This window comes from Stegostoma tigrinum, chromosome 28, assembly GCF_030684315.1.
Source record: "Stegostoma tigrinum isolate sSteTig4 chromosome 28, sSteTig4.hap1, whole genome shotgun sequence".
NCBI classification, from domain to species: Eukaryota; Metazoa; Chordata; class Chondrichthyes; order Orectolobiformes; family Stegostomatidae; genus Stegostoma; species Stegostoma tigrinum.
In genome coordinates this window covers 11,700,408-11,725,053 of record NC_081381.1, presented here as the reverse complement: position 1 = coordinate 11,725,053, position 24,646 = coordinate 11,700,408, and the positions used below count along the sequence as shown (strand labels likewise).

General features: G+C 44.3%; 1 protein-coding gene across 1 annotated transcript in view; it reads left to right on the top strand.

Annotated features, from left to right (window-relative positions):
• Positions 1-23,924, top strand: part of LOC125466726 (uncharacterized) — a 121,807-nt gene extending 97,883 nt beyond the window's left edge. The window contains exons 7-10 of the mRNA XM_048561654.2: positions 5,022-5,108; positions 8,691-8,838; positions 15,039-15,086; positions 17,882-23,924. Coding sequence (XP_048417611.1) covers positions 5,022-5,108; positions 8,691-8,838; positions 15,039-15,067 — 264 coding nt within the window. The 3' untranslated portion in view covers positions 15,068-15,086; positions 17,882-23,924. The remainder of the gene's footprint in view (positions 1-5,021; positions 5,109-8,690; positions 8,839-15,038; positions 15,087-17,881) is intronic.
• Positions 23,925-24,646: the final 722 nt, after the last annotated feature.

Here is a 24,646-nt window from a genome sequence, read left to right as displayed (position 1 = left end):
TAGGGATTATCCATGTGTATACAAGTAAACTGCTAAAGTTTAGTTGCTAAAACCCAGTGTGGGTATTATCGATGGGAAATTTTTCACTCACTTGTTCAGCTCAGAACCATCTTGCAAGGATCCAGTCTCTTCAATGAGTTTTCAAATGAACTCAGCCTCGTTCTAGGAGATTGGCGAAAAGCTCAATGGAAAAGAACCCCCATCCCAATTGGTTAAATAGATTTTCAATCATTTTCTCTCCCATTAAACCCCAGCTTCTCCCATTTCAGTAACAAATCAGTAACTGCAGGTGATGGATATTTGAAGTGAAATAGAGAATGCTGGAAATAGTGGTTCATGCGGAGAGAACAGAAGTATTTCTAAGACAGTATTTCAGTTGGAACCTTTCTTAAGAAAGCTGACAAGTTTACAGTCTGCCAAACCTGTTAATAAATGTTTTGTGGAGTTTGCATGTTCTACCCATATCTGTGTGGGTTTCCTCTGGGTGCTCTGGTTTCTTCCCACACGCCAAAGATGTGCAGGCTAGGTGGATTGGTCAGATTGCACAGTGTCCAGGGATGTTTGGGTTAGACATAGGGAAATGCAGGGATGGGGGAATGAGTCAGGGTGGGATGTTCTGAGGGTTGACGTGGACTTGTTGGGCCGAAGGGCCTGTTTCCACACTGTAGGGATTCTATGAAATCAAAACAAGGTAAAACAGCTTTGTTGTCGACAGAATATTTGTTCCTTTACTGCCCATGATCAGCATGTTTTGTAATGCTGAAATCAGTATGTGCTTTTGAACCTCAAAGTGCAGGACCTCAAGTGCCACTGGCAAGCTTTTGTGAGTTTGAAAATAAAGAAAGTTATTGGTTCTCACACACTTACTCCAAATGTATTTTAAAAAATTCATCTGTGTTATGTGGGCGTTACTGGCTGGCCAGCATTTATTGCGCATCCCTAGTTGCCCTTGAGAAGGTGGTAGTGAGCTGCCTTCTTGAACCACTGCCGTCCATGTGCTGCAGATTGACCCCACAATGCTGTTAGGGAGGGAATTCCCAGGATTTTGAACCAGTGAAAGTGGAAATGAAATTCAGTGGGATATGATGAGTGATTCTATTAGGATGTGTGATTCTCATGGTTGTACCATGATACGACTTTTCTAAGTTCAAAGTCCTTTTCCAAATAAGGGATGGTGTTCACGTTGATTCAAACATTGTGTGGCATCGTTAACACCTTTGAGATTCCCCCTGTCTAGTCCGGATGGAGAAGGCTATCTTAAAACAATGGAAGGTTGATAATTCCCATTTACTTCTAACTCTTAGAAACGGGGTTTCATTCTCCCCTTCAGAATGAACAGCAAGCCAGTCAATCTGTAAATTGCATTCACACACAACAACAGAAATTCCTGGAAAAGCTCAGCAGGTCTGGCAGCATCTGTGGAGAGAAATCAGAGCTAATGGTTAGGGTCAACCCTTCTTCAGAACTGTAAGTTGCCGATTGGAGAGTGGCTAATGTTGCACCTTCGTAGAAGAAAAGCTGTAAGGAGAAACTGGGAACTATGCACCTGCGAGTCTGACTTGGTTGTGGGTAAATTGTTGGAGGTGATTTTAAAAGAAAGGATTTATGGACATTTAGAGAGGCAAAAGTCGCCAAGTGATCGTTAGCATAGTTTTATGTGAGCGAAATTGTGTCTCACAAACCTGATTGAGTTCTTTGAGGGATTTACCAAACAGATTGATGATTGCAGAGCAGGAGATGTTATTTCTTTGGATTTTAGTAAATATAGAGAATATAAAAGGCATGGTTAGCCAGTTTGCGGAAGACGCCGAAATTAGTGGCATAGTAGAAGTGAAGGTGGTTTACTAAGAATACAAAGGGATCTTGATCAAATGGGTCAATGGGCTGAAAAGTGGCAGATGTAGTTCAATCAGGATAAATGCAAGGGTAGGGCCTTGAGTAGTGTTGGAGAACAGGGGGACCTAGGAGTACAGGTACATAATTCTTTAAAGTTTGTGTCACATGTAGACAGGATAGTTGGAAAGGCATTTGGCACACTTGCCTTCATTGCTCAGTCCTTTGAGGACAGGAGTTGGGGAGTGATATTGAGGTTGTACAGGACATTGATGAGGCCTCTTCTGTCGAGTTCTGGTCACCCTCCTATGGGGAGGGCTTTATTAAGCTGGAGAAGGTTCAGAAGAGATTTACCAGGATGTTGCTGGGTGTGGAAGGTTTGAGTTATAAAGAAAGGCTGGATAGGCTGGGATATTTTTCACTGGAACATGGGAGTTTGAGAGGCAATCTTATAGAAGTTTATAAAACAATGAGGGGTATAAATAGGGTTAATGGGAATTGTCTTTAACCTAGGGTGGGGGATTTCAAGACTAGCGGCATATTTCCTAGGTGGGGGGAGAAAGATTTAAAAAAGACACGAGGAGCAAATTTTTTATGCAGAAGGTAGTTCACGAGAGGAATGAACTTCCTAAGGAAGCGATGGATGTGGGTACAAATATAACATTTGAAAGATATTTGGATATGTACATGAATAGGAAAGATTTGGAGGGATGTGGGCCAGGAACAGGCAGGTGGGATGAGTTTAGTTTGGGATTATATTTGGCATGGACTGGCTGGACCGAAGGGTCTGTTTCTGTGCTGTATGACTCTTTGACTATGACTCTACATTGACTGAGAAGCTCAAAATATGACACTTGCAAACCGTATCATCTATTTTTCTTGTGATTCGATGATTATCTAGTTTTAGCAACTATTCACAAGGGATATAACAGAAACAATTTGTCTTTGGTAAAACTAAAAATAATGGGGTGTCAAGAAATTTAACCTGTTCCAGCTTAACTCGGCTGAGACTGAAGTGTAAGACTTGAGCTCAAACACAGTAAGTGAGGCCAACACTGGGAAGATTTCTCATCCTTCAGTGCACCCAGTTCAGATGTAACACAGTAACAAAGTGTGGAGCTGGATGAACACAGCAGGCCCAGCAGCATCTCAGGAGCACAAAAGCTGACGTTTCGGGCCTAGACCCTTCATCAGAGAGGGGGATGGGGAGAGGGTTCTGGAATAAATAGGGAGAGAGGGGGAGGCGGACCGAAGATGGAGAGAAAAGAAGATAGGTGGAGAGGAGAGTATAGGTGGGGAGGTAGGGAGGGGATAGGTCAGTCCAGGGAAGACGGACAGGTCAAGGAGGCGGGATGAGGTTAGTAGGTAGGAGATGGAGGTGCGGCCTGAGGAGGGGATAGGTGAGAGGAAGAACAGGTTAGGGAGTCGGAGATGAGCTGGGCTGGTTTTGTGATGCAGAGCGGGGAGGGGGGAGATTTTGAAGCTTGTGAAGTCTGCAGAACACCTCCGCTCGGTTCGCAACAAACAACTGCACCTCCCAGTCGCAAACTATTTCCACTCCCCCTCCCATTCTCTAGACGACATGTCCATCATGGGCCTCCTGCAGTGCCACAATGATGCCACCCGAAGGTTGCTGGAACAGCAACTCATATTACGCTTGGGAACCCTGCAGCCCAATGGTATCAATGTGGACTTCACAAGCTTCAAAATCTCCCCTTCTCCCACTGCATCCCAAAACCAGTCCAGTTCGTCCCTTCCCCCCGCTGCATCACAAAACCAGCCCAGCTCGTCCCTGCCTCCCTAACCTGTTCTTCCTCTCACCTATCCCCTCTTCCCACCTCAGGCCGCACCTCCATTTCCCACCTACCAACCTCATCCCGCTTCCTTGACCTGTCCGTCCTCCCCGGACTGACCTATCCCCTCCCCACCTCCCCACCTATACTCTTCTCTCCACCTATCTTCTCCTCTATCCATCTTCGGTCTGCCTCCCCCTCTCCCCCTATTTATTCCAGTTCCCTCTCCCCATCCCTGTCTCTGATGAAGGGTCTAGGCCCGAAACGTCAGCTTTTGTGCTCCTGAGATGCTGCTTGGCCTGCTGTGTTCATCCAGCTCCACACTTTGTTATCTTGGATTCTCCAGCATCTGCAGTTCCCATTATCTCAGATGTAACATGGTCAGTTTCAGAATGAGTAGCTTTGCAACTGGGCTGACAGGTGGTCCAAAGATCCATGCCTGAAAAATACACCTTGCTTCACCAGTGCAACATTTCCATTTGCTGCACCAGCTCAACGTAGGATCGTTTCATTAACTGAGAGGTGTATATCCAGGGAGCAGACTAGAAATATTTCTTTAATGGTTTAGAGGAGAGTTGAGGAGTTATTTCACCCTGAGAGTGGTCAAGATCTGGAACCCATTGACTGGGAGAATCATAGAAACCCTACAGTGTGGAAGCAGGCCATTCAGCCCATCAGGTCCACACTGACCCTCCGAAGAGGGTCTCACCCAGACTCAGCCCCAGTGCCCTACCTTGTAACCTTGCATTTCCCTTGACTAAATGACCTAGCTTGCACATCCCTGGACGCTATGGGCAATTTAGCATGGCCACTCCACCCAAACTGCATATCTTTGGATTGTGGAAGGAAACTGGAGCACATGGAGGAAACCCACACAGACACAGGGAGAATGTGCAAACTCCACACAGACAGACTGGTAACACAGACAGTGGTGGTTATCTCAGACAGACAACCAAGATTGGAATCGAACCCGGGTCCCTGACACTGTGGGCAGCAGTGCTAACCACTGAGCCACCGTGCTGTATGGAAGAGACTGAAACCGTCTTCTCATTAAGAATAATCTTCAGAATGCATTGGAGAAACCATAAATGAGATGGTGACGGGCTCAGGATTAGAAGGTATGATTCAGCTGGATTGCTCTTTTGTGACCATGGGCTGAGTGGTTTCCTATGTGATAATTTTCTGCTTTTATCATCAGTATTCAGCATTTAACAGGAAAATGTATTGGATGCAGCAGCTGGGAAACCAGACTGACAATGTCATCACCCAACAGGAAATGTTAAAGAGGGGGATAGTCCCTTACTGACAAATGAGGCTTTCGCTCTATCTGACAGCACCATGGTCCCCTGCTAATGTGTCCTTTTCTGACTGATTCAAATATATTCCTTCCTACAGATTCTAAAAGAAATTAAGTATCTTGTCTGGATATTTATGATCCAAAATATACCGGAACTGGCCTATCTGGGATATTTACTGTACCTGGTGAGTAGCTCAGTAGAAGCTTTTCCAATTCGATGTTTACACTGGATTCAATTCAGGCCGTTGACAGTTGGGAGGATGCCACTGAATTTCAAGAGGACAGCTTCAGGATGGTGGATCCGAGATGGAGAGCGGACGCAGTTCTCATTTCAGAGTTTCTACAAATCAGGGGACTATGTGGAAAGCAACTCAGGAATGTCACTGCTGTCGGTTTTTGTGGACAAGACAGAGCAGTTGCTGTCAACGATAGTAGGAACTGCAGATGCTGGACAATCTGAGATAACAAGGCGAAGAGCTGGATGAACACAGCAGGCCAAGCAGCATCAGAGGAGCAGGTTCGCTGACGTTTTGGGTCTGAAGAAGGATCCAGATTGAAACGTCAGCGAACCTGCTCCTCTGATGCTGCTTAACCTGCTGCGTTCATCCAGCTCTGCACCTTGTTATCGCAGATTCTGTCAACTAATTTTAGGATCTGCTTCTGCCTAACAGTGTTAATCGACAGGGGCAGTGGGAAATGTGTAGCACGGAACGTGACATTAGAGATCCTGTCATTTGCAAGCAATCACCCCTGCCAACCATCACTTTAATCAGTTTTTATTTGGCTAGGCCACTACTCACTCTGAGTTTTGGCATTGGTTTTGAATCCTGTTAGTCCTAACAGGCCACTTGGCCAGCTGCGTCTGGGTGAAATATTCCCCTGTGTTACAGCCTTGGTGGTAAGAGTTAGCTTTAGGCCTTAGTGTAGTGTGGTGGTTATCTCTTTTACCTCACACACAAAAGGTCCCTGCTGCGAAACTGGACAGAAATAGCAATGCTTCTCATTATCTGGACTAGGTATGCTGTTACCGCTTGATAGAAGGCACTCACAGCCCTGGTGCAAAACCTTTAACTCTCTGATGGATGGGATCCTCATGCTCCTGGACTGAGAGACCAGTGTGCAATAACATCCCTGAACAGGTTGTTTAGAAAAATAGGTTAAGTAAAAAAAAAATTCACTTCTCTGAGGGATGAGGGATAGGGTCATTTTGTGGCACAGCGGTAGTGTTTTTCCAATCTCTCCTCAAAGCTAAAACACTCCAGACCAGGCAGCATCCTGGCAAACCATCTCTGCATCCTCTCCAAAGTATCCATGTCCTTCTTAGAGAGTCCAGTTGCTCAGTGGTTAGCACTGCTGCCTCACAGAACAAGGGACATGGGTTTAATTCCACCTATCTGTGTGGAGTTTGCACATTCTCCCTGTGTCTGCGTGGGTTTCTTCTCACAGTCCAAAGGTATGCACGCTAGGTGGATTGGCCATGCTAAATTGCCTAGAATGTCCAGGGATGTGCAGGCTAGGTGGGTTAGCCACAGGAAGTGCAGGGTTACAGGGATAAGGCAGTTGGGTGGGATGTTCCGCGGAGAGCTGGTGTGGACTTGATGAGTGAATGGCCTGCTTCCACGCTGAGGGGATTCTTTAATTAAATGATTCTGGTAGCGTTGTAACCAGAACTGCACACAATATTCCAAATATGGCCTAGTTAAAGTTTTGTACAGCTGTAATATAATTTGCCAAGTTTTATATTCAGTGCCCTGGCTGATGAAGGCGGGGTGCTGTATGCCTCTTGAACACCTTACCCAACAGAATTGCCACTTTCACAGATCTGTGGACCTGTGTACCCAGATCCCTCTGTATGTCAATGCTGCTTAGGGTTCTGCCATTTATTGTACAAATCACACCTCAACTTGATCTTCCAAAATGCATCACCTTGCATTTGACCAAATTAAGCTCTATCTGCCATTACTGTGCCCAAATCTGCAATCTATTTACATCCTGCTGTATCTTTTCACAATCCTCCTCACTATCTGCAATTCCACCAATTTTTCAGGCATCTGCAAACTTACTATTCAGATCACCTACATTTTCGTCCAGATCATTTATAATATATTATAAACAACAAAGATCCCAGCACTGATCCCTGTGGAATGCCACTAGTTACTGATCTCCATTCTGAAAATCACCCTTCCACTGCTCCTCTCTGTCTTCTATGACCTAGCCAGTTCTGTTATCCATCTAACCAGCTCACCCTGGATCCTATGAGACTCTACCTTCTGTATCAGCCTGCCATGAGGTACCTTATCAAACGGCTTACTACAGTCTATAAAGACAATATCCACTGCCATTCCCTCATTAATTATTTTTGTCACTGAAATAACTCTATACAGGCTGGTATCCCTTCACCAACTCCTCCTTTATCTACATGTGAAGAGCCCTTGACGTAGATCCAGCTCCCTCGGAGCCAGCTCTCAGATGGAACAGGATGTCTGATCCTCCTGTTTATATCTGTCAGCCAGGGCTCCCTGATAGGACCAGGTTAATGGCCCCAATCAGGGATTTCATTTTCTATGAGATCGACCTGGCTGATCGCGTTTCAATCACTACTGTCACCTCTTCGAAAAACCCAATCGCATTGGTGAGGCATGATCTTCTTTGCATCAGCCCATGCTGCCTATCACTCACAAATCCAATCACTGTGAATAAACCCTGTCTCTCAGTATTTTCTCCAACAGTTGCCCCATCACTGACATCAGGCTCACCGCCCTGTAATTACCTGGAACATCTCTGTTCCCTCTTTAAACAAAGGAACAAACTGTCCATTCTCCAGTCCTCTGGAATCTCGCCTGAGGCCAAAGAGGATACAAAGATACCTATTAAGGCCCATGGCATCCTGGGGTAGATCCTGTCTGGCCCTTGGGACTTGTCGACCTTAATACATTTCAGGACACCCAACGCTTCCTCCTTCATTATGTTGACCTGCCTGAGAGTATTCACACACCTTTCCCCAACCTCAACGTCCCTCAAGTCCCTCTCTTTGGTAAGTACTGATGTAAAGCGCTCATTAAGGATCTCATCCATTTCCTCTGGTTCTACACATAACCTCCATCCTTTATCCTTGATTGGGCCTACCCTTTCCTTGACTACTCTCTTGCTCCTAATGTATGTGTAAAATGCCACAAGATTCTCCTTAACCCTTTCATTGCCCCTTTTGGCCCTCTTAACTCCCCATTTGACATCCGTCTACTTTCTCTGTATTCTTCAAGGACTTTTTTTTTAAGTTGCCTAGACTTTTCTTTTAACTAAGCTGATAATTTTGCCTCTCATCCAGGGTTCCAGAACCCTACCGTTCCTGACCTTCATTTTCATGGGAATATGCCTGTCCTGCACTCTAATCAACTGGTCCTTCTTAAAAGCCTCCCACATGTCAGATGTGGATTTACCCTCCCGCAGCTGCTCCCAATCCACATTCTCCAATTCTTGCCTAATTCAGGTATAATTGGCCTTGTCCCAATTTAACACCCTCACCCGAGGCCCACGCTTGTCCTTATCCAGAAGTATCTGAAAACCTATGGAATTATGGTCACTATTCCCAAAATGATCTCTCACTGAAACTTTGATCACCTGGCTGGGCTCATTTCCCAATACCAGGTCCCCCTCCTCATTTTGGAAAATGTGAGCTTAATGAAATAATTAGCCAATTCCACACGGTAAAATCTCTCCAGGAAATGCTATTAATTCAACTTCACTTTCTCTATTCTGTTATTCTGAAGGTGATCACCGAATGGGGATTAAATGGAACTTATGTTCTAGAAGCTGGTGCAGTGACTGGTGCTACTTTTTCTGTTGCCATCAAAGCTGTCCTCGGTTGGTCAATGATCAAGGTTTCCTGCTGTTTTGGACAGGGTCTACATGAAAGAAGTAAGTTGGCATCTTTCAAGCCTTCAAATGTTAATGAGGTGCTAGATAGCACCTTCCAAAGCTCTGCCACTCAGAAGGAAATGGGTAAACAGGAATGCTGTGTTCCCCTCCCTGCCACTCCCCATCATGACTTGGAAATATATCACTGTACCTACATTGTGGCTCGGTCAAAATCCTGTAACTCTATCTCTCTCTAACAGCGTAGTGGACATACCTATATCCCATAGACTACAGCACTACAAGGAGATTCAAGTTGACTTATTGCAAATAAGACGAGCTATAAAAGTCTTGCTGCAGGGAGGTGTTGAGATCGTACCTAGAGTACAGTTTTGATCTCCTTATTTAAGAAGGGTCAGACTTGCATTAGAAGCTGTTCATTGAATCCCTGCAATGTGGATGCAGGTTATTTAGCCCTCCGAAGGGCATCCCACCCAGACCCACCCCATCTCTGTAACCCTGCACTTCCCAGGGCTAACCCACCAAGCCTGCTTATCTTTGGACTGTGGGAGGAAACTGGAGGATATGGGGAGATCATGCAAACTCCATACACACAGTCGCCTAAGGGTGGAATCAAACCTGGGTCCTCGGCACTGAGAGGCAGCAGTGCTAACCACTGAGCCACCATGTTGCTGTGTTCACTTGGCTGATTGCTTGGATAAATGAATTGTTTTATGGGGGATGTTTGGGCCTGGATCCATTGGAGCTCAGGAGAATGAGAAATGATCTGATTGATAGATGTCCAAATCTGAGGGGAGCTTGACTGTGTAGACGATAAGAGGAGAGTTCCCCTTCTAGGGGAGTTTAGAATTTGGGAACATGATTTAAAAATAAGGGTCTCCCATTTAAGATGGCGATGAGGAGGAATGACTGTTCTCAGATGGCTGTTGATTTTTTTCGAATTCAATGCTCCAGAGAGCAGAGCAGGCTGTGTCATGGAATATAACCAAGGCCAAGTTAGACAACAAGGGAGTTAAGGGTTTTGAGGGGAAGGCAGGAAAGTTAAGGCCATAACTGGATCACCCACAATCCTATTCTGTCAGTACAGGCCTAGAGACCAAATGGCTAAACTGGCTCCCATATTTTTATGATCCTGAGATCTTAGGGGACTTACTACCTGTCTTATCAAGGACAACTAGGGAGGGGCAATAAATGCTGGCCAGCCAAGTGATGTCTACATTCCACAAACAAGTCAAAACATGGAAATGCCTGAACTGTACTGGTGCCAAGGCAGGGACAAGAGCCAAACTTGGTGCTGCTTTTTCCCAAGTATTTTATGCAAAGCTATTGGAATACTGGAGTTGTACTAAATTGCTCAAAAAGTGAGATGCTTGTGAGAGCAGCAGGTACTGCGAAGCATGACATGACTGCGTTAGCCATCTGAGACCAGTGTAGATGCTTCATATGCATGGCACACAACTCTCATGATTCTGGAACTTTCTATTCTTATGTATAGATCTGGTAAATATGTACTGTCTGTTCATGAGCCACTGTGAGTTTGAGAGAGGTCATTGCAATGTCATGTCTCTTAGTCTAGTGGTTTTGCTTCTGAGTTGGATATGAAGTGGTTGGAGATAGCTGTCTCCTTGTGGAAGCATTGATCCTGACCTTGGCACTTGGCTTTAGGGGGTCAAGGGGGAGGCCCTGTTCTCCTGTGGACCAGTAATGTTGATGTGCTTTGTGTGGTTTTGAAGAATTCTGGTGGTTTCAGCAGTAGGCCATTAGAGGGAGGCATTCTACAACTCCAACTTCAACTTGTGTTCAACCTGGAGCACCACCTAGAGGGACCAGTGATACCAGGATCTGTGTTGGACTGAAAAACCAAGCAGTTGGCAGATCATTCCCAGTCTGCTGGAAGATCATCATAGGATGAAACAGCTCCAGTGAGAGGCCTGTTAATAGGAATAATTTCTGGAAAATGTCTAGTTAAAATATTCAGAGATAATGGGAACTGCAGATGCTGGAGAATCCAAGATAATAAAGTGTGGAGCTGGATGAACACAGCAGGCCAAACAGCATCAGAGGAGCAGGAAGGCTGACGTTTCGGGCCTAGACCCTTCACCAGAGAAGGGTCTAGGCCCGAAACGTCAGCTTTTGTGCTCCTGAGATGCTGCTTGGCCTGCTGTGTTCATCCAGCTTCACACTTTATTATCTTGGTTAAAATATTCAGTTCCTTTGTGAGTAAATGATCCTGTGATTATGTTCACACAATCACAGAATTGTTATGGTGCGAAGGGAGGCCATTTGGTCCATTGTTCCTGCAACAGCTCTTCAAATGAGCATCATTGCCAATCTCCTGCTTTTCTTCATATCCTTGCTCATTATTTTCTCCAAGTAATCATCCAATTCCCTCTTGATTGCTTCATTCAAACCTGCCCCGTCCACATTTCCTGGCAGTGCCTTCCAGACCCGAATTATTCGCTGTGGGATAATGTTTTACCTCACATCACTGTTGCTTCTTTTGCACATCACTTTAAATCCGTGCCCTTTTGTCCTTGGAGACAAGCTGCTGCTGGAGACTGCGATAACAAGGTGTGGAGCCGAAGGAACACAGCAGGCCAGGCAGCATCAGAGGAGCAAGAAAGCTGACGTTTTGGGTCGGGACCCTTCTTCAGAAAAATGTTGTTCTTGTTCCTTTCATGAATTGGAGGAGCTTGTCCCCATTGAGAAGATTGACCCTTTAATTTTGGTCTTTGTGGGGATCTGTGGCTTTTCAGATGGATTGAAAACGGATTTGTCTTTCAAACTATTACTGAAGACCAAAGATCACTAAATACAGACTGACCCAATAAAAACCTACATCAAATAACATCATCTCGTAGACACTCATTACTAGAAATATTCTGTTTATTTTTAGGATTCTTTAGTCGATGTTTAACTTGGGGTTGATAATTTTCTTTAATTGGTGAGGAATGCTATGTCCAATTCTGGTCACCCAGTTATAGAAAGTATATTATTAAGCTGGAGAGGGTTGAGAAGAGATTTATCAGGACATTGCTTGGTATGGAAGATCTGAGGTATAAAGAAAGGCTGGATAGTCTGGGACTTTTTCACTGGAGCGTGGGAAGTTGCGAGGTGATTCTTCAGAAGTTGATAAAATATTGAGGGGTATAGATAGGGTTGATGGGAGTTGTCTTTTCCTTCAGATGGAGGTTTTCAAAACTAGGGGCACATTTTTAAGGTGAGAGTGGAGAGAATTAATAAAGACAATGGGGCAAGTTAATTACACAGAGGGTGGTTCATGTGTGGAATGAACCTTCTGAGGAAGTGGTGGATGTGGGTATAATCACAACATTTAAAAGACATTTGGATAAGTACATGAGTAGGAAAGGTTTGGAGGGATGTGGGCCAGGAGCAGGCAGGTGGGACTAGTTCAGTTTGGGTTCATGGTTGGCATGGACTGGTTGGGCCGAAGGGCCTGTTTCCGTGCCTGTGACTGTGACTGTAAATATGCTGTAACTGATTTCGTATCAAGTCGGAAGACATAGGAACTTGATGTTTTTGAACCAGAAAATAAACCTCTGGGTTTGAAGTTTCTCAGCTGTTTTAATGAGTTGATTAATGTGTTCAGGTGATATTTCTGAAAAAGGTGATCAGAGATTTCATCCAAACTCAATTTATTCTCCTACCTCTGAGTGTGCGAGTCAGTATTTCTAAGTTAATCTTCTGCGACGTGCTGTCATCATAATTGTTTCTGTGGAGCTGCCTTCTTGACTACAACTTGCTGGACCATTTCAGAGTTAGTCACATTGTGGTGGGTTCTTCAGTCATATGTAGGCCAGACCACATAAGGATGAGGTAGATTTCCTTCCCTAAAGCATATAAAGGAATCAGATGAATAAGACTCCCAGACATAGGAGAGAAGTGGCCCATTCAGTCCATCAAATCTACTCCACCATCAATAAGATCCTGGCCAATCTGGTAGCTTCAGGGTCACCGTTGTTGCTGTTTATTCCAGATTTTTAAAACTATTTAAATTTAACTTTCCCAATTGTCATAGAGGGATTTGAACTCATGTCTCTGGATCGATGAGCCCGTATCAACTCTGCCACTGTACCTCCTCTGGAAGAGACCACTAATGAAAAAATAGACGCTGCTTTAAACCTGGGACCATACAATAAGCTGCTTGCAGCTTACAAAGTCATCAAAGCTGACAATTTAAGTACAACAAGCTATCTTTTCTCAGCCGTATGTTGGTTTTGTTGAGTTTCTTGGCAGGTTTCTCTCTGTGAGGCTGAGCGGGATCTCTCAGCACCGATTACCCAACTCACCTCGGGCTGCCCCTATGGAACCCACGTCTGTACCTCCCAATTCCAGATCCAGCAGACCACCTGCAGCACCTGGAACTGCCTGGATAGCTTGGAATGGACCAGCATCCCCAGCACCGGCGCCATCTTTAAAAAGCCATTGAGCGCCGGGATCCGCTCTGTCAGTCCGGAGCTATCCTGCACAGTTGCTGACATTTGCCCCATGCACAGTGAAGGAGGAATAATTGATGCCCCAATGTGTGGGCAGGAACCTGGAGTTCTTGCTGGATGGGGGTTAGTACAGAGCAGGACATCCTCGGCCCAACAGAGGAGGCCCCAACACTAGACCAGTCTGGTTTGAGGCTACTCCTCTGGGTCAGTGCAGCCCCAGCATCTGGTGGACTGCCCAGTGCTATAGGAAGATGGTCAATGACCTTCTCCACTCCACCTGGGTAAGTGCCACCATCTTCTCTACGTTACATCACACTCTCTCCATCTCTGATACTATACCCACCTCCCATGCAGGCTTGCACTCTCCCACTCTCACTATTGCATGCAACATCTTCCCTCTCTCTCCCTCACCCACTCCATCCCCCCAGACTCATCCTGCCTGCTCTCTGTGCTGCCCACTCACTGCACCAATAGTAACAGCTGTGCCACTCACTTCCATCTCCCATAATACCCACCTCTGTCTCACTCCAGGAGGGAAACAGCCCCACAGTGGGTGCAGAAAGGGCCCAGATGGGCAGTGGGATGCCCAACATTCATCCCCTTACCCTTTATTTAGAGAGGATCCTGACTCTGCCCACCCCACGGGGCTGACTGGCAGTGTCCAAGCCTCTGGACTGGTCTCAGAGGCTGCCCTTGCCTTACTGTGCTGGCAGCACCTGGGTGAAGGCTACGCCCCTCACCCTGACTGAGTCCTGCTGAAAACCGAGACAAGCTTCTTGGCTTTGTGTCTGTGCTAAACAGCCCAGCGATACAGCAATACTGAGAGCCTGGTGTCTCTGGCTGAGGGGCAAGGCACAAAACAGCAAGGTAAGGCAGGGATGCTGTGGGTGGGCATCGGAGTAGGCTCAGAGTGAGTGAGGGCTCTGACAGGGAGTGAGGATCCCGGAGATACAGCCTGGGGCAGTCCCTGAGATGGGGGTGTGGGGGGGCCCAGAACGAGTTACTCTCCAGAGACGGATTTTTTTTTCACTTGTTATGTAAGTGCTGGCCCTGCACAGAACATTCTTGAGGCATGTTGAATTCCTGAATGAGTGTGGTCTCAATCTCCCTCACATTTCTGTGCTGTGGGAATCTCTGCAGTGCTGGCACCTTCCAAACATTTCTCAGTTTGTGTTAAAGCTTCGATCAGTGTTTGGGGAGGCAGGATCAATCACGGTGTTTCATCACGTGTCATATACCTCGTCTGTACACACAGGAAGGAATCAAAGCTGCCTCTCTCAGTCAGAAATTACCTTGAGCTTTTTACAGGGGAATCATTGCATGGCTGCATTAATCAGGGTGGTGATGGCCTAGTGGTGTTGTCGCTGGCTTGGTAATCCAGAATCACCAGTAATGTCCTGAGGACTCAGGTTCAATTCCTGCCACAGTAGACGTGGAAGTTGAAATCAATAAAACAAAATTCTGGAATTAAAAGTCTAATGATGACCATGAATCCATTGCTGATTGGTGGGGGGAAACCCATCTGGTTGGCTAATCTCCCTTCGGGGAAGGAAACCGCCATCCTTACCTGGTCTGGCCTATATGTGACTCCAGACCCACAGCAATGTGGTTGACTCTTAATTGTGTCCCCCGGGCAATTAGGGATGGGAAAGAAATGCTGGCTTGGCCAGCAATGACCGTGCTATGAATGAATAATAATAAAAGTCCTCATAATTACTGCTCATTCAAAACATTCCTAATTCTAATTATGTTTTTTCCTCCCCATTTTTCTCTTTTCTTTCCTAGTGTTTAGTCCCACAGAACCATTGCCCTAGGCCTGGATCATCTGCGAAGGTAAACATGACAGCTTCCTTTATCACTGATGTCCAACGCCAGGTTGTAGTCCAATGGGTTTTATTTGGAATCACATAAGTGTTTGGAGTGTAGCCCTGTGCTCAGAAAGCTTGTGTGATTCCAAATGAACCTGTTGGACTGTAACCTGGTGTTGTGTGATTTCTGACTTTGTCCACCCCAGTCCAACACTGGCACCTCCACATCATCATTGCCATCCCACACACTCTCATGGGGAATTTTTTTGGCTACACTGGGCACCTTTGGGCTCAGAGTTAACCATCAATAAAGATATCAATCTCATACTTTTTGCAAATGGCAGATAGAGGGGTAAATTCACTGATTTCACCCAATCAGGAGGAAGCAGGGATCAGGGCTGTAGGGATATAGTGCTATCTCTATTTAGTTTAGATCCTTACGGAGAAGATTTAATCAGTGAGATTACCTTATTTTATATTGTACTCCTGTAAATTTGCATGCTGAACTTGAAAATAGTAAATTATGAAATTAAATGTATTTAATGTATAGCAATATTGACTGGACTTTAAGTAATTACAGAGTTATTAAGGGACAAAAGGCCATTCAGCCTATCGGTTCAATACTAGCTCTCTGTAGAGTAATCTAGTCAGCCCCATTCTCTCACTCTATTCCCGTAGTCCTTCAGTTTATTTCTGTCAGGTGCTTGTCCAAATTTCTTTTGAAATCATCGTCTCAGCTCTCACCTCATACTTCTCTGTATTAAATTCCATTTGCCCCTTATCTGATAGCCTATCTGAGTGCTGCTGCAGTTAACATTATTTACAACCCTCCAAGTTTGCTATTATCAGAAACTTTTGAAATTGTCCGACTTTCAGGCCATTACCACTCACTGCGTCAAAATGGTTTTCCTCCAATCCTGTTCTGTATTCCGTGTCCAGAACCTTAAATCTGGGTCCCTCACACTTGTTACCATCAGACAACGAGAACAACTTGCTCTTGTCCATGTTGTTTAAAGCTATAAGCTTACTGACCTCCTTCAAATCTCACTCTATGGAGAACATCCATCTTCTCCAATAAACCTTGTACTAAATTGCTTTAACCCTGGTACCGCTCTGGTAAAACTCTTGCATATTTTCCCAAGGAGCTTCACATCCTTCCTAATGATTGGTGACTATGTCTGGATTCAGTACTCTAGTTGTGGCTTAACCAGGCCTCGCTAATGATTTAATGTAACATCTCTGCTTTTGTTCCAATCCTCTATTTGTGGAGCCAAGATCCCATTTGCTTTGCTAATGACTCAGTTAATATCTCTGCCACCTTCCGATCGATCCACTCCTCCCCCACAAGGTCCTTCTGTCCCTGCAAGCTGCTCACAGCTGTGCTATTCTGTCAGATATTTCTAATCAACCTGTTGGGTATTATTTCACACCTCTGGGGCAAGTGGGATTTGAATCCCATTTGAGCCTTTATTTTGATTCTAGATATTGCCCTAATCAACCGGTTTAGAACTATTATTAAACATTTTTGGAGCAGGCAAGACTTGAACCTGGGTCTCCTGGTTTGAAGGTAAGATCACTATCTTTACACCCCATTCAGACTATGTTGTCTGTCACTATTTCTCCTGCTAAAAAAGCATCACCTCACACTTCTCTGTATTAAAATCCATTTGCCCCTTATCTGATAGCCTACCTGAGTGCTGCTGCAGTTAACTGGTATCATCCACATTATTTACAACCCCCCAAGTTTGCTGTTATCAGAAAATTTTGAAATCCTTCTCTGAATTCCAGTATCCAAATTTTAAAAAAAAGCAAAGTGTAAAAGAAAAGCAGTCTGCGTACTGCTGACTGTTTGGGAACACCACTGTTTGCCTCTGTCATCTTATGGACTGAAGTAAACCATCCACTATTGACCTTGAGCCTTTTATTTTGATGCGTGCAGATACTTACATTTGTAGCCCATAAGCCTCCGTTTTGTGAGCCAACCTGCTTTGTAGCACTTTGTCAAATACTTCCTTAAAATCCATAAAGGAGACATCCACTGCACACTCTTCATCAACTTTCACCGTTACTTCATCAAAATATGCAACTGAACTTAGTCAAGTCGGTTTCAGTTCTGTGAAGGCAGTTATTTTTAAAGAAGTTGGGAAGTCATTTTGAACAGAGACCAAATTAGATTATTTCGAAGAAAGCATGTCATTCAGCTAAGTGTCGAGAAAAATAGTGTGAATTGCTGAAATGTGTTAGTGCTGAATTTACAATGGATAAACAGACAAGGGGGCACTAGTTTTGTTTTGATTTCAGTTCAGAAGAAGCAGGAGCTTAGTTCAGGAGAACAGTTTCCTCCCAGCAATAGAATCAGGTTTTAGATCTGGAGAGCAGTTTTCACCCTGGCAGAAAAGATTTAGTTGAGAAAGTCTCGAAACTGTGAGAAGTCGTATCAAAATTTCCAAATTGTCAGAACTGAAAGGAGGTTCAGACTTTCAAACTAGCTCACCATTTCAAGAAAGAGAACTGGAAAGAGTCAGTTAAGTAAGAAATTAAAAAGTTGAGATCAGAGTGATGGAGTCATACATGGAAACAGAGCTTTCGGTCCATCTCGGCCATGCCAACCAGGTTTCCCTTTTGTGAGTTCCCCTGCTATTTTATTCTTTTATTTTTGTTTTTACCAGTTTTATTCACCTCTCCATGTTGCTGGGCTATTATGGGCCTTTAGGTGAAGAGGTGAATGTGACGATGGGATTGAGCATGAGTCAATGTAGAGCTAGCTCTGAATTTGTTATGAAGGACCAAACACTGAAAAATTACTTACGTCTTTCTCAGGTTCTTCATCAATGCTGTAACTACCTAATGCCTTCACACTTTTTTTGAGTGACATTATCGAAAAGAGACGAAGAGTCTTCTAGACTTGAAACGTTAGCTTGCTGTCTCTCCATGGATACTGCCTGACCCGCTGTGATCTCCAGCATTTGTTAGTTTCAGTACAGATTGCAACATCATCAGTAATTTGCTCCGACACAAGCACAATGAATTTGGAGCAATATGTTTAGCAATAATGAACATATCTATTTTTATATCATAAAGTTTGTATAAAGCGCTAATTTCTGAAGCTGAAAATTTGAGAACTGGTATATAGTTTGTTGGAATAACTGAGTTATTATTGAATATATACATTTTGCATCTTATTTTGTATATAGTTTATCGGAATAACTGAGTTATTATTGAATATATACATTTTGCATCTTGTTTTGTTGATATATTCTAAGCTTTGATATGCATTGTACTGCACATATTGAACAGAATCAGGGTTGTCAAATTCAAACACTGTGATCACATTTGGAGTTATAATCAATTCATTCCAGTTAGAATTGGACATGGTTCAATTTATCGATTATGAAATTAATTAAGTGGAATTAGTTATTCTTTGTTAATAATTGAACCATGTTGTTATATGATAGCAGGACAGGTCAAGAAAACAAATGTCTCACACTTGCTGTATTCCTTATGTTCTTATGTTGCAGCCCAACAGGCACAATTGGAAATGGACTCTAAATATTGTCTTTGGAACTCCATGGGTTAACAGTGATACTAAATTATTGGACACAGTAATATTTATTTTCTAATATTGTAATGAATAGTTTGCTGTTTCCTGATGAATTATCATTGAATGATTATAGTTTCATTCAGTGCCTTTACTGGCTGCCTGCACTCACTTGGCTCAAGGTGAATGAGAGTGGAAACAGACTATGGGACACTGGATTTTCCAGGTGAATGGGACTGGGAACAGAAACAGGAGGATCCCAGAAATGGGTGCAGTGTCAGTTACAGGACTCCATGCTCAATGCTGGACATTTTGATAGAAATAGGTTCAAAACCTGACAAAGCTGTCCCATGAGACAAATAGGCAACTCAACTCCTGAACAGAGATAACAAGATAAGAAGGGTCTAGGCCCAAAACATCAGCTTTTGTGCTCTTAAGATGCTGCTTGGCCTGCTGTGTTCATCCAGCTCCACACTTTGTTATCTCAACTCCTAAACAGCCTTTTTGAAAGTGAATTTAGGAGGTTGACTGGGATTCTTAGTGGCGCTGAGGGTAAATTAACGACCTGAGATGGCAGGCCAAGAGTGTGCAACACTCCTTACAGGTCAATAGATCATCCACGCCTACCTGGCTGGAAGGTAGAGCTGAAAGCACACCCCCGTGGAGAGGCTATTACTTTGGGTCCAGCTTCCTTAAAAATTGTGTCACAGGTAGACAGGGTGGTTAAAAGGTGTTTAGCACACTCGCCTTCAATGCTCAGAGTTTGGGAGTTGGACATCATATTGCAGCTGTACGGGATGTTAGTGAGGCCACTTTTGGAGTACTGTGTATATGTGTGTGTATTTTTTTCCTTTATTCATGTACAGGATGTGGGTGTCACTGACTAGGCAGTATTTATTGGCCGTCTCTAATTGCCCAGAGGGCAGTTCATAGTCAACCACATTGCTGTGGGTCTGGAATCACATGTAGACCAGACCAGGTAAGGATGCCAGTTGCCTTCCCTGAAGGACATTAGTGAACCAGGTGGGGTTTTCCTGATAATCGGTAATGGATTCATGGTCATCATTAGATTTGTATTTCCAGATATCTTGTTGGATTCCAATTCCACTTTTTGTGTGTGTGTGTGTGTGTGTGTGTGTGTGTGTGTCTGTGTGTCTGTGTTAGCAGGGGAGTCATAAAGTCATGCAGCATGGAAACAGACTCTTCAGTTGAAGTGTGTACAGTTCTGGTCGCCCTGACATAGGAAGGATATTATTAAATTGGACAGGATGCAGGGAAGGTTTACCAGGATGTTATCAGGAATGAACGGTTTGAGTTATAAGGAGAGGCTGGATATGCTGGGACTTTTTTCACTGGAGTGTAGGAGGTTGAGGCGTGACTTTATAGAGGTTTATAAAATCATGAGGGGCATAGATAACATAGAACATTACAGCACAGTACAGGCCCTTCAGCCCTCGATGTTGTGTCGACCTGTCATACCGATCTCAAGCCCATCTAACCTACACTATTCCATGTACGTCCATATGCTTATCCAATGACGACTTAAATGTACCTAAAGTTGGCAAATCTACTACCGTTGTAGGCAAAGCGTTCCATTCCCTCACTACTCCCTGAGTAAAGAAACTACCTCTGACATCTGTCCTATATCTTTCATCCCTCAATTTAAAGCTATACCCCCTCGTGCTCGCCGTCACCATCCTAGAAAAAAGGCTCTCCCTATCCACCCTATCTAACCCTCTGATTATTTTATATGTTTCAATTAAGTCACCTCTCAACCTTCTTCTCTCTAATGAAAACAGCCTCAAGTCCCTCAGCCTTTCCTCGTAAGACCTTCCCTCCATACCAGGCAACATCCTAGTAAATCTCCTCTGCACCCTTTCCAAAGCTTCCACATCCTTCTTATATGCGGTGACCAGAACTGTACACAATACTCCAAGTGTGGCCGCACCAGAGTTTTGTACAGCTTCACCATAACCTCTTGGTTCCGGAACTCGATCCCTCTATTAATAAAAGCTAAAACACTGTATGCCTTCTTAACAGCCCTGTTTACACCCCATAAGATGAATAGGTCTTTTTCCTTGGGTGGGCAAGTTCAAAACTAGGGGACATATTTTTAAGATAACAAGGTGTAAAGCTGGATGAACACAGCAGGCCAAGCAACATCAGAGGAGCAGGAAAGCTGATGTTTCAGGCCTAGTTCCTACTATCTCTGGGTATATTTTTAAGGTGAGAGAGGAAAAGTTTAAAAGGGACCTTGAGGGTCACACAGAGGGTGCTCTGTGTCTGAAATGAACTGCCAGAGGAAGTGGTGGATGTAGATACAGGTACAACATTTAAAGGATATTTGGACAGGTACATGAATAGGAAAGGTTTAGAGGGATATGGGCCAAACACAGGGAAATGCGTCTAGTTTAGTTTGGGAAACGTGGTCAGCATGGACAAGTTGAACTGAAGGGTCTGTTTCTGTGCTGTATGACTCTGTGACTCGCCTGCTGAACCAAATAGACACACACTTTCACACTCACATGTATAGATACACACGCATGCACACACTGATAGGCACACACACTCACACAGTGACACCCTGACTGATTTTTCTGCTTTTTAATTGTATTGTGTTTAAAAGTCACCATAAGCGCACCTTTTTGATGGACAGTACTTGACTGGGTCCCACTCCTAGGAATAAGGGCCAATCACTGAGGCCTGGGATTAGGAGGAACCCTATCACTCAGATGGTGGTGAATCTTTGCAGTTCCTGACCCAGCGAGTTATGTCTGCTCCATTGCTGAATATGTTTAAGCCTCAAACACGTAGTTCTTTGGTCTCTTGGGAAGTCAAGAGATATGGTTACTGGCTGGGAAATTGGAGGTGAGGTAAAGGTCAAAAATGATCAGTGGCCTGAATGGCCTCCTCCTGCTCCCATTCCTTGTGTTCTTATTGAAGTCCCTCACAGATCCGCACCATCTCCTGCAGCCCCAGTGCACCTCTGAAACTGGAAGATTCAACAGGTCACTGCTCCTTTCTGTTACTGCATGCAGAATGTACACCTGGGCCAAACCTTAATGTTGAGACACTGCACGTGCACTGTTCTGATAAGGCTGAGGTCGCAGCAGTGTTGTGGAGGTTGGGGTGAGTGGAGGCAGCAGGGTTGAGCAATTGGGGAAGACAGAAACCTTTAAAGGGCTACAAGTTCTCCTCGCATGGAGACACAAGGCCTTCTTTCTGAGGACAGTCTGTGTCTGTGTGGAGCGGCACGGTGGCTCACTGGTTGGCACTGCTGCCTCACAGCACCAGGGGCGTGGGTTCAGTTCCAGCCTTGGGTGAGACTGTGTGTGGAGTTTGCACATTCTCCTCGTGTGTGCGTGCATTTCCTCCAGATGTTCCAGTTTCCCCCCACAGTCTAAAGATATGTAGGTTGGGTAGATTGGGACATGCAGGGTTACAGGGGATAGGGTAGTGGGGTGTGCCTCAGTGGGATTGCACTTTGGAGCATCAATGATGACTTGATGGGCCAATAGCCTGTTTCCACACTGTAGGGATTCCATGACTGAACAATGGAACCAATGCTGTTGTATGCATTATGGTCTCTCCTAGGGCTAGCATGGGAATGGTGGCTGGAATTTTTGAGATAGGATTGGAAAGGAAAGCTCTTACAGCTAAGGAAGGCTTACCTGGTAAGGTCAGGAAATTCCCGTTTCTCTGAGTAATGGCATTGAGGCATTCGGTTGTATTGATGATGTCATTTGGATTTTACTTCCTTTTGTCAATAATTAATGTCTTGATCAAGAATTGAATTTGTGTGCTACTTACAACAAGAAATCACTGAACTTTTAGTTTTTGTGATTGAGGTGAATTGATCAAGTGTTTAGAAAAGGAGAGCAATGACAGCAGATATGGACTGTACAGAATTGTTAGAGCTCTGTTACATCAACATCATGTTCACTGTTACTTGGTTCATGACATCTAACTCAACAGAAAGATTCCAAATGTTTAACAGTTGCATTCACCTTATTACAAATAAATTACTATTTTAAGGCATCAAGTGACTGATGCAAAGAGAGTGACAGAAAAGGGTGACAGTCACACTCGAGCTCCCGAGCGTGTGTTTGGCATGTTCCTCATTGTGTTGTGCTGGCCCATTCTGGTACAGGTTAATGTTGGTCCTGCGTTCTCCCCTTGGTATTGTCAACGTTGTGTCTGTAACACACCCGAACTATTCGATATCACTGAAAAAGACACCTTGGGGTAGATAACTTGAAGCACCGTACAGGAGTAAATTTCAGTTTGGTTTTGGATCCAGTGTCAGATTCATTCTCTCAGCTGAGAAATGGCTGAATGAGAGATGTTTCCAGTCAGTCCCACTCCCAATGCCCTCTTCCCCTTGTCAATCCCTTCCCTTCAGAAGCGTGTCCAGTCATCTCCTGGAAACCACAATTAACCCAGCTGCCACCACTTCTTGGGTATTCTAGATGCTGCTCACTCGCTGGGTAAATGTTACTCATCATCCTTCCAGTATTTCTATTGCCAATCACCTTAAATTGATATCCTATCATCTTCTACCTTTCCACCGATGTTTCTCTCTCTGTCCAGGCCCCTCATTAGTTTGAACAAATCTACCAAGTGTCCTCGGGTTTCTCGCTGTGAACTGAAACCCCTCATTCCTCAGAAGGGGAGGGGGGTGTTGCTCAGAGCAATTGCCCAGAAAGTAAACCATGCTTTTGGGGGAGGGTGAGACGACATGGAACCTCACTGCAAAGACACATGGAGATAACCCCTGGGAGTCAACCTTGTGACTGGCTGCATCACTAGCTGATGAGGCATCGAACAATGGATTGTTTGTAAGGCCCTGCTCCTGGTGTGGAACCTCACTGCAAGGTCACGAACACAGTTTCGAGAAAGGGTCACCCAACCCGAAACGTTAACTCTGCTTCCTCTCCACAGGTGCCAGACCTGCTGAGCTTTTCCAGCAATTTCTGTGTTTTTTCTGAGAAACACAGTAAAATAGTTCTGGAGGATTTTCAGTTTAAGGAGGCTGTGGTCTTGGGGTCACACATAAAACTATCCTCCACAAAGGGGATTCCTGACCCAGTCCAAATCATTTCCTGCACTTATTGCAAGGTATAAATGTTCAAAGCAAATGTAGCACATAAGGATTAAACTGCAATAAGAACTGTTCTAGTTTTTGGTGTTGATTGAAAGTGTTAGTATGATATTGGGACCTGGATTTGAGTAAAGTTCAGCTCAGCACTTAATAAACTCATTGAAATGCTTTGCCTAACCACTTTGTAAACGAATGCACTGATTGTAACTTTACACCAGAATTATTTTTAAAATAAAGTGTTTTTTTTCCAGGGACAGTGGTGAATGCAATATTGTCTCAAGTATTTGCATGTGAAAGCCTTATCGCAGCTTTTTATTTGGGGATGACATGATTGGTTCAGATGTGGCTGCAAGAAAAGATCGATATGGGTTTCAGTGTTGGTTACACAATGATGTTTACAAGAACAATAACAACTTGCATTTGTGTAGCCACCTGTGACATTGAACAAAATGTTGGAAGGTGCCTTTCAGGGATGTAATGAGATAAAAGATCCAGAAGACAGTTCAGGACATGTGATCAAATGTTAGTTAAGGTGGCAGGTTTAAAGGAACACATTAACAGGGGAAGAAAGTGGTGCAGAGTTGGAAGAATATTGTACAAAGCTAAGCCACTGCCCCCTTGTGGTGGGATGAAAAGAGAGCAGGGTGCTTAAGTCCTAAATTAGACAAACCCCACAGATACCCTCCAACAATGTGGGACGAAAGTTGCTAATCCAAACTGATGATAAACTGGGAGTTAGGTGAACGCGTTTTCCTTTGTCAACGTGACAGAATAGGTATTTTGAATATTTAACCAATATGGTATGAAGAGAAAACATGATGCAGCCTTGTAGAACTTAAATCCTAACTAGGTAAACTTTTACAGCATAAACATGACATTTGGCTGAACGCGTACATGCTGGTGTATATGATGCACACAAACCTCCTCTACAAATATATCCTTCTAT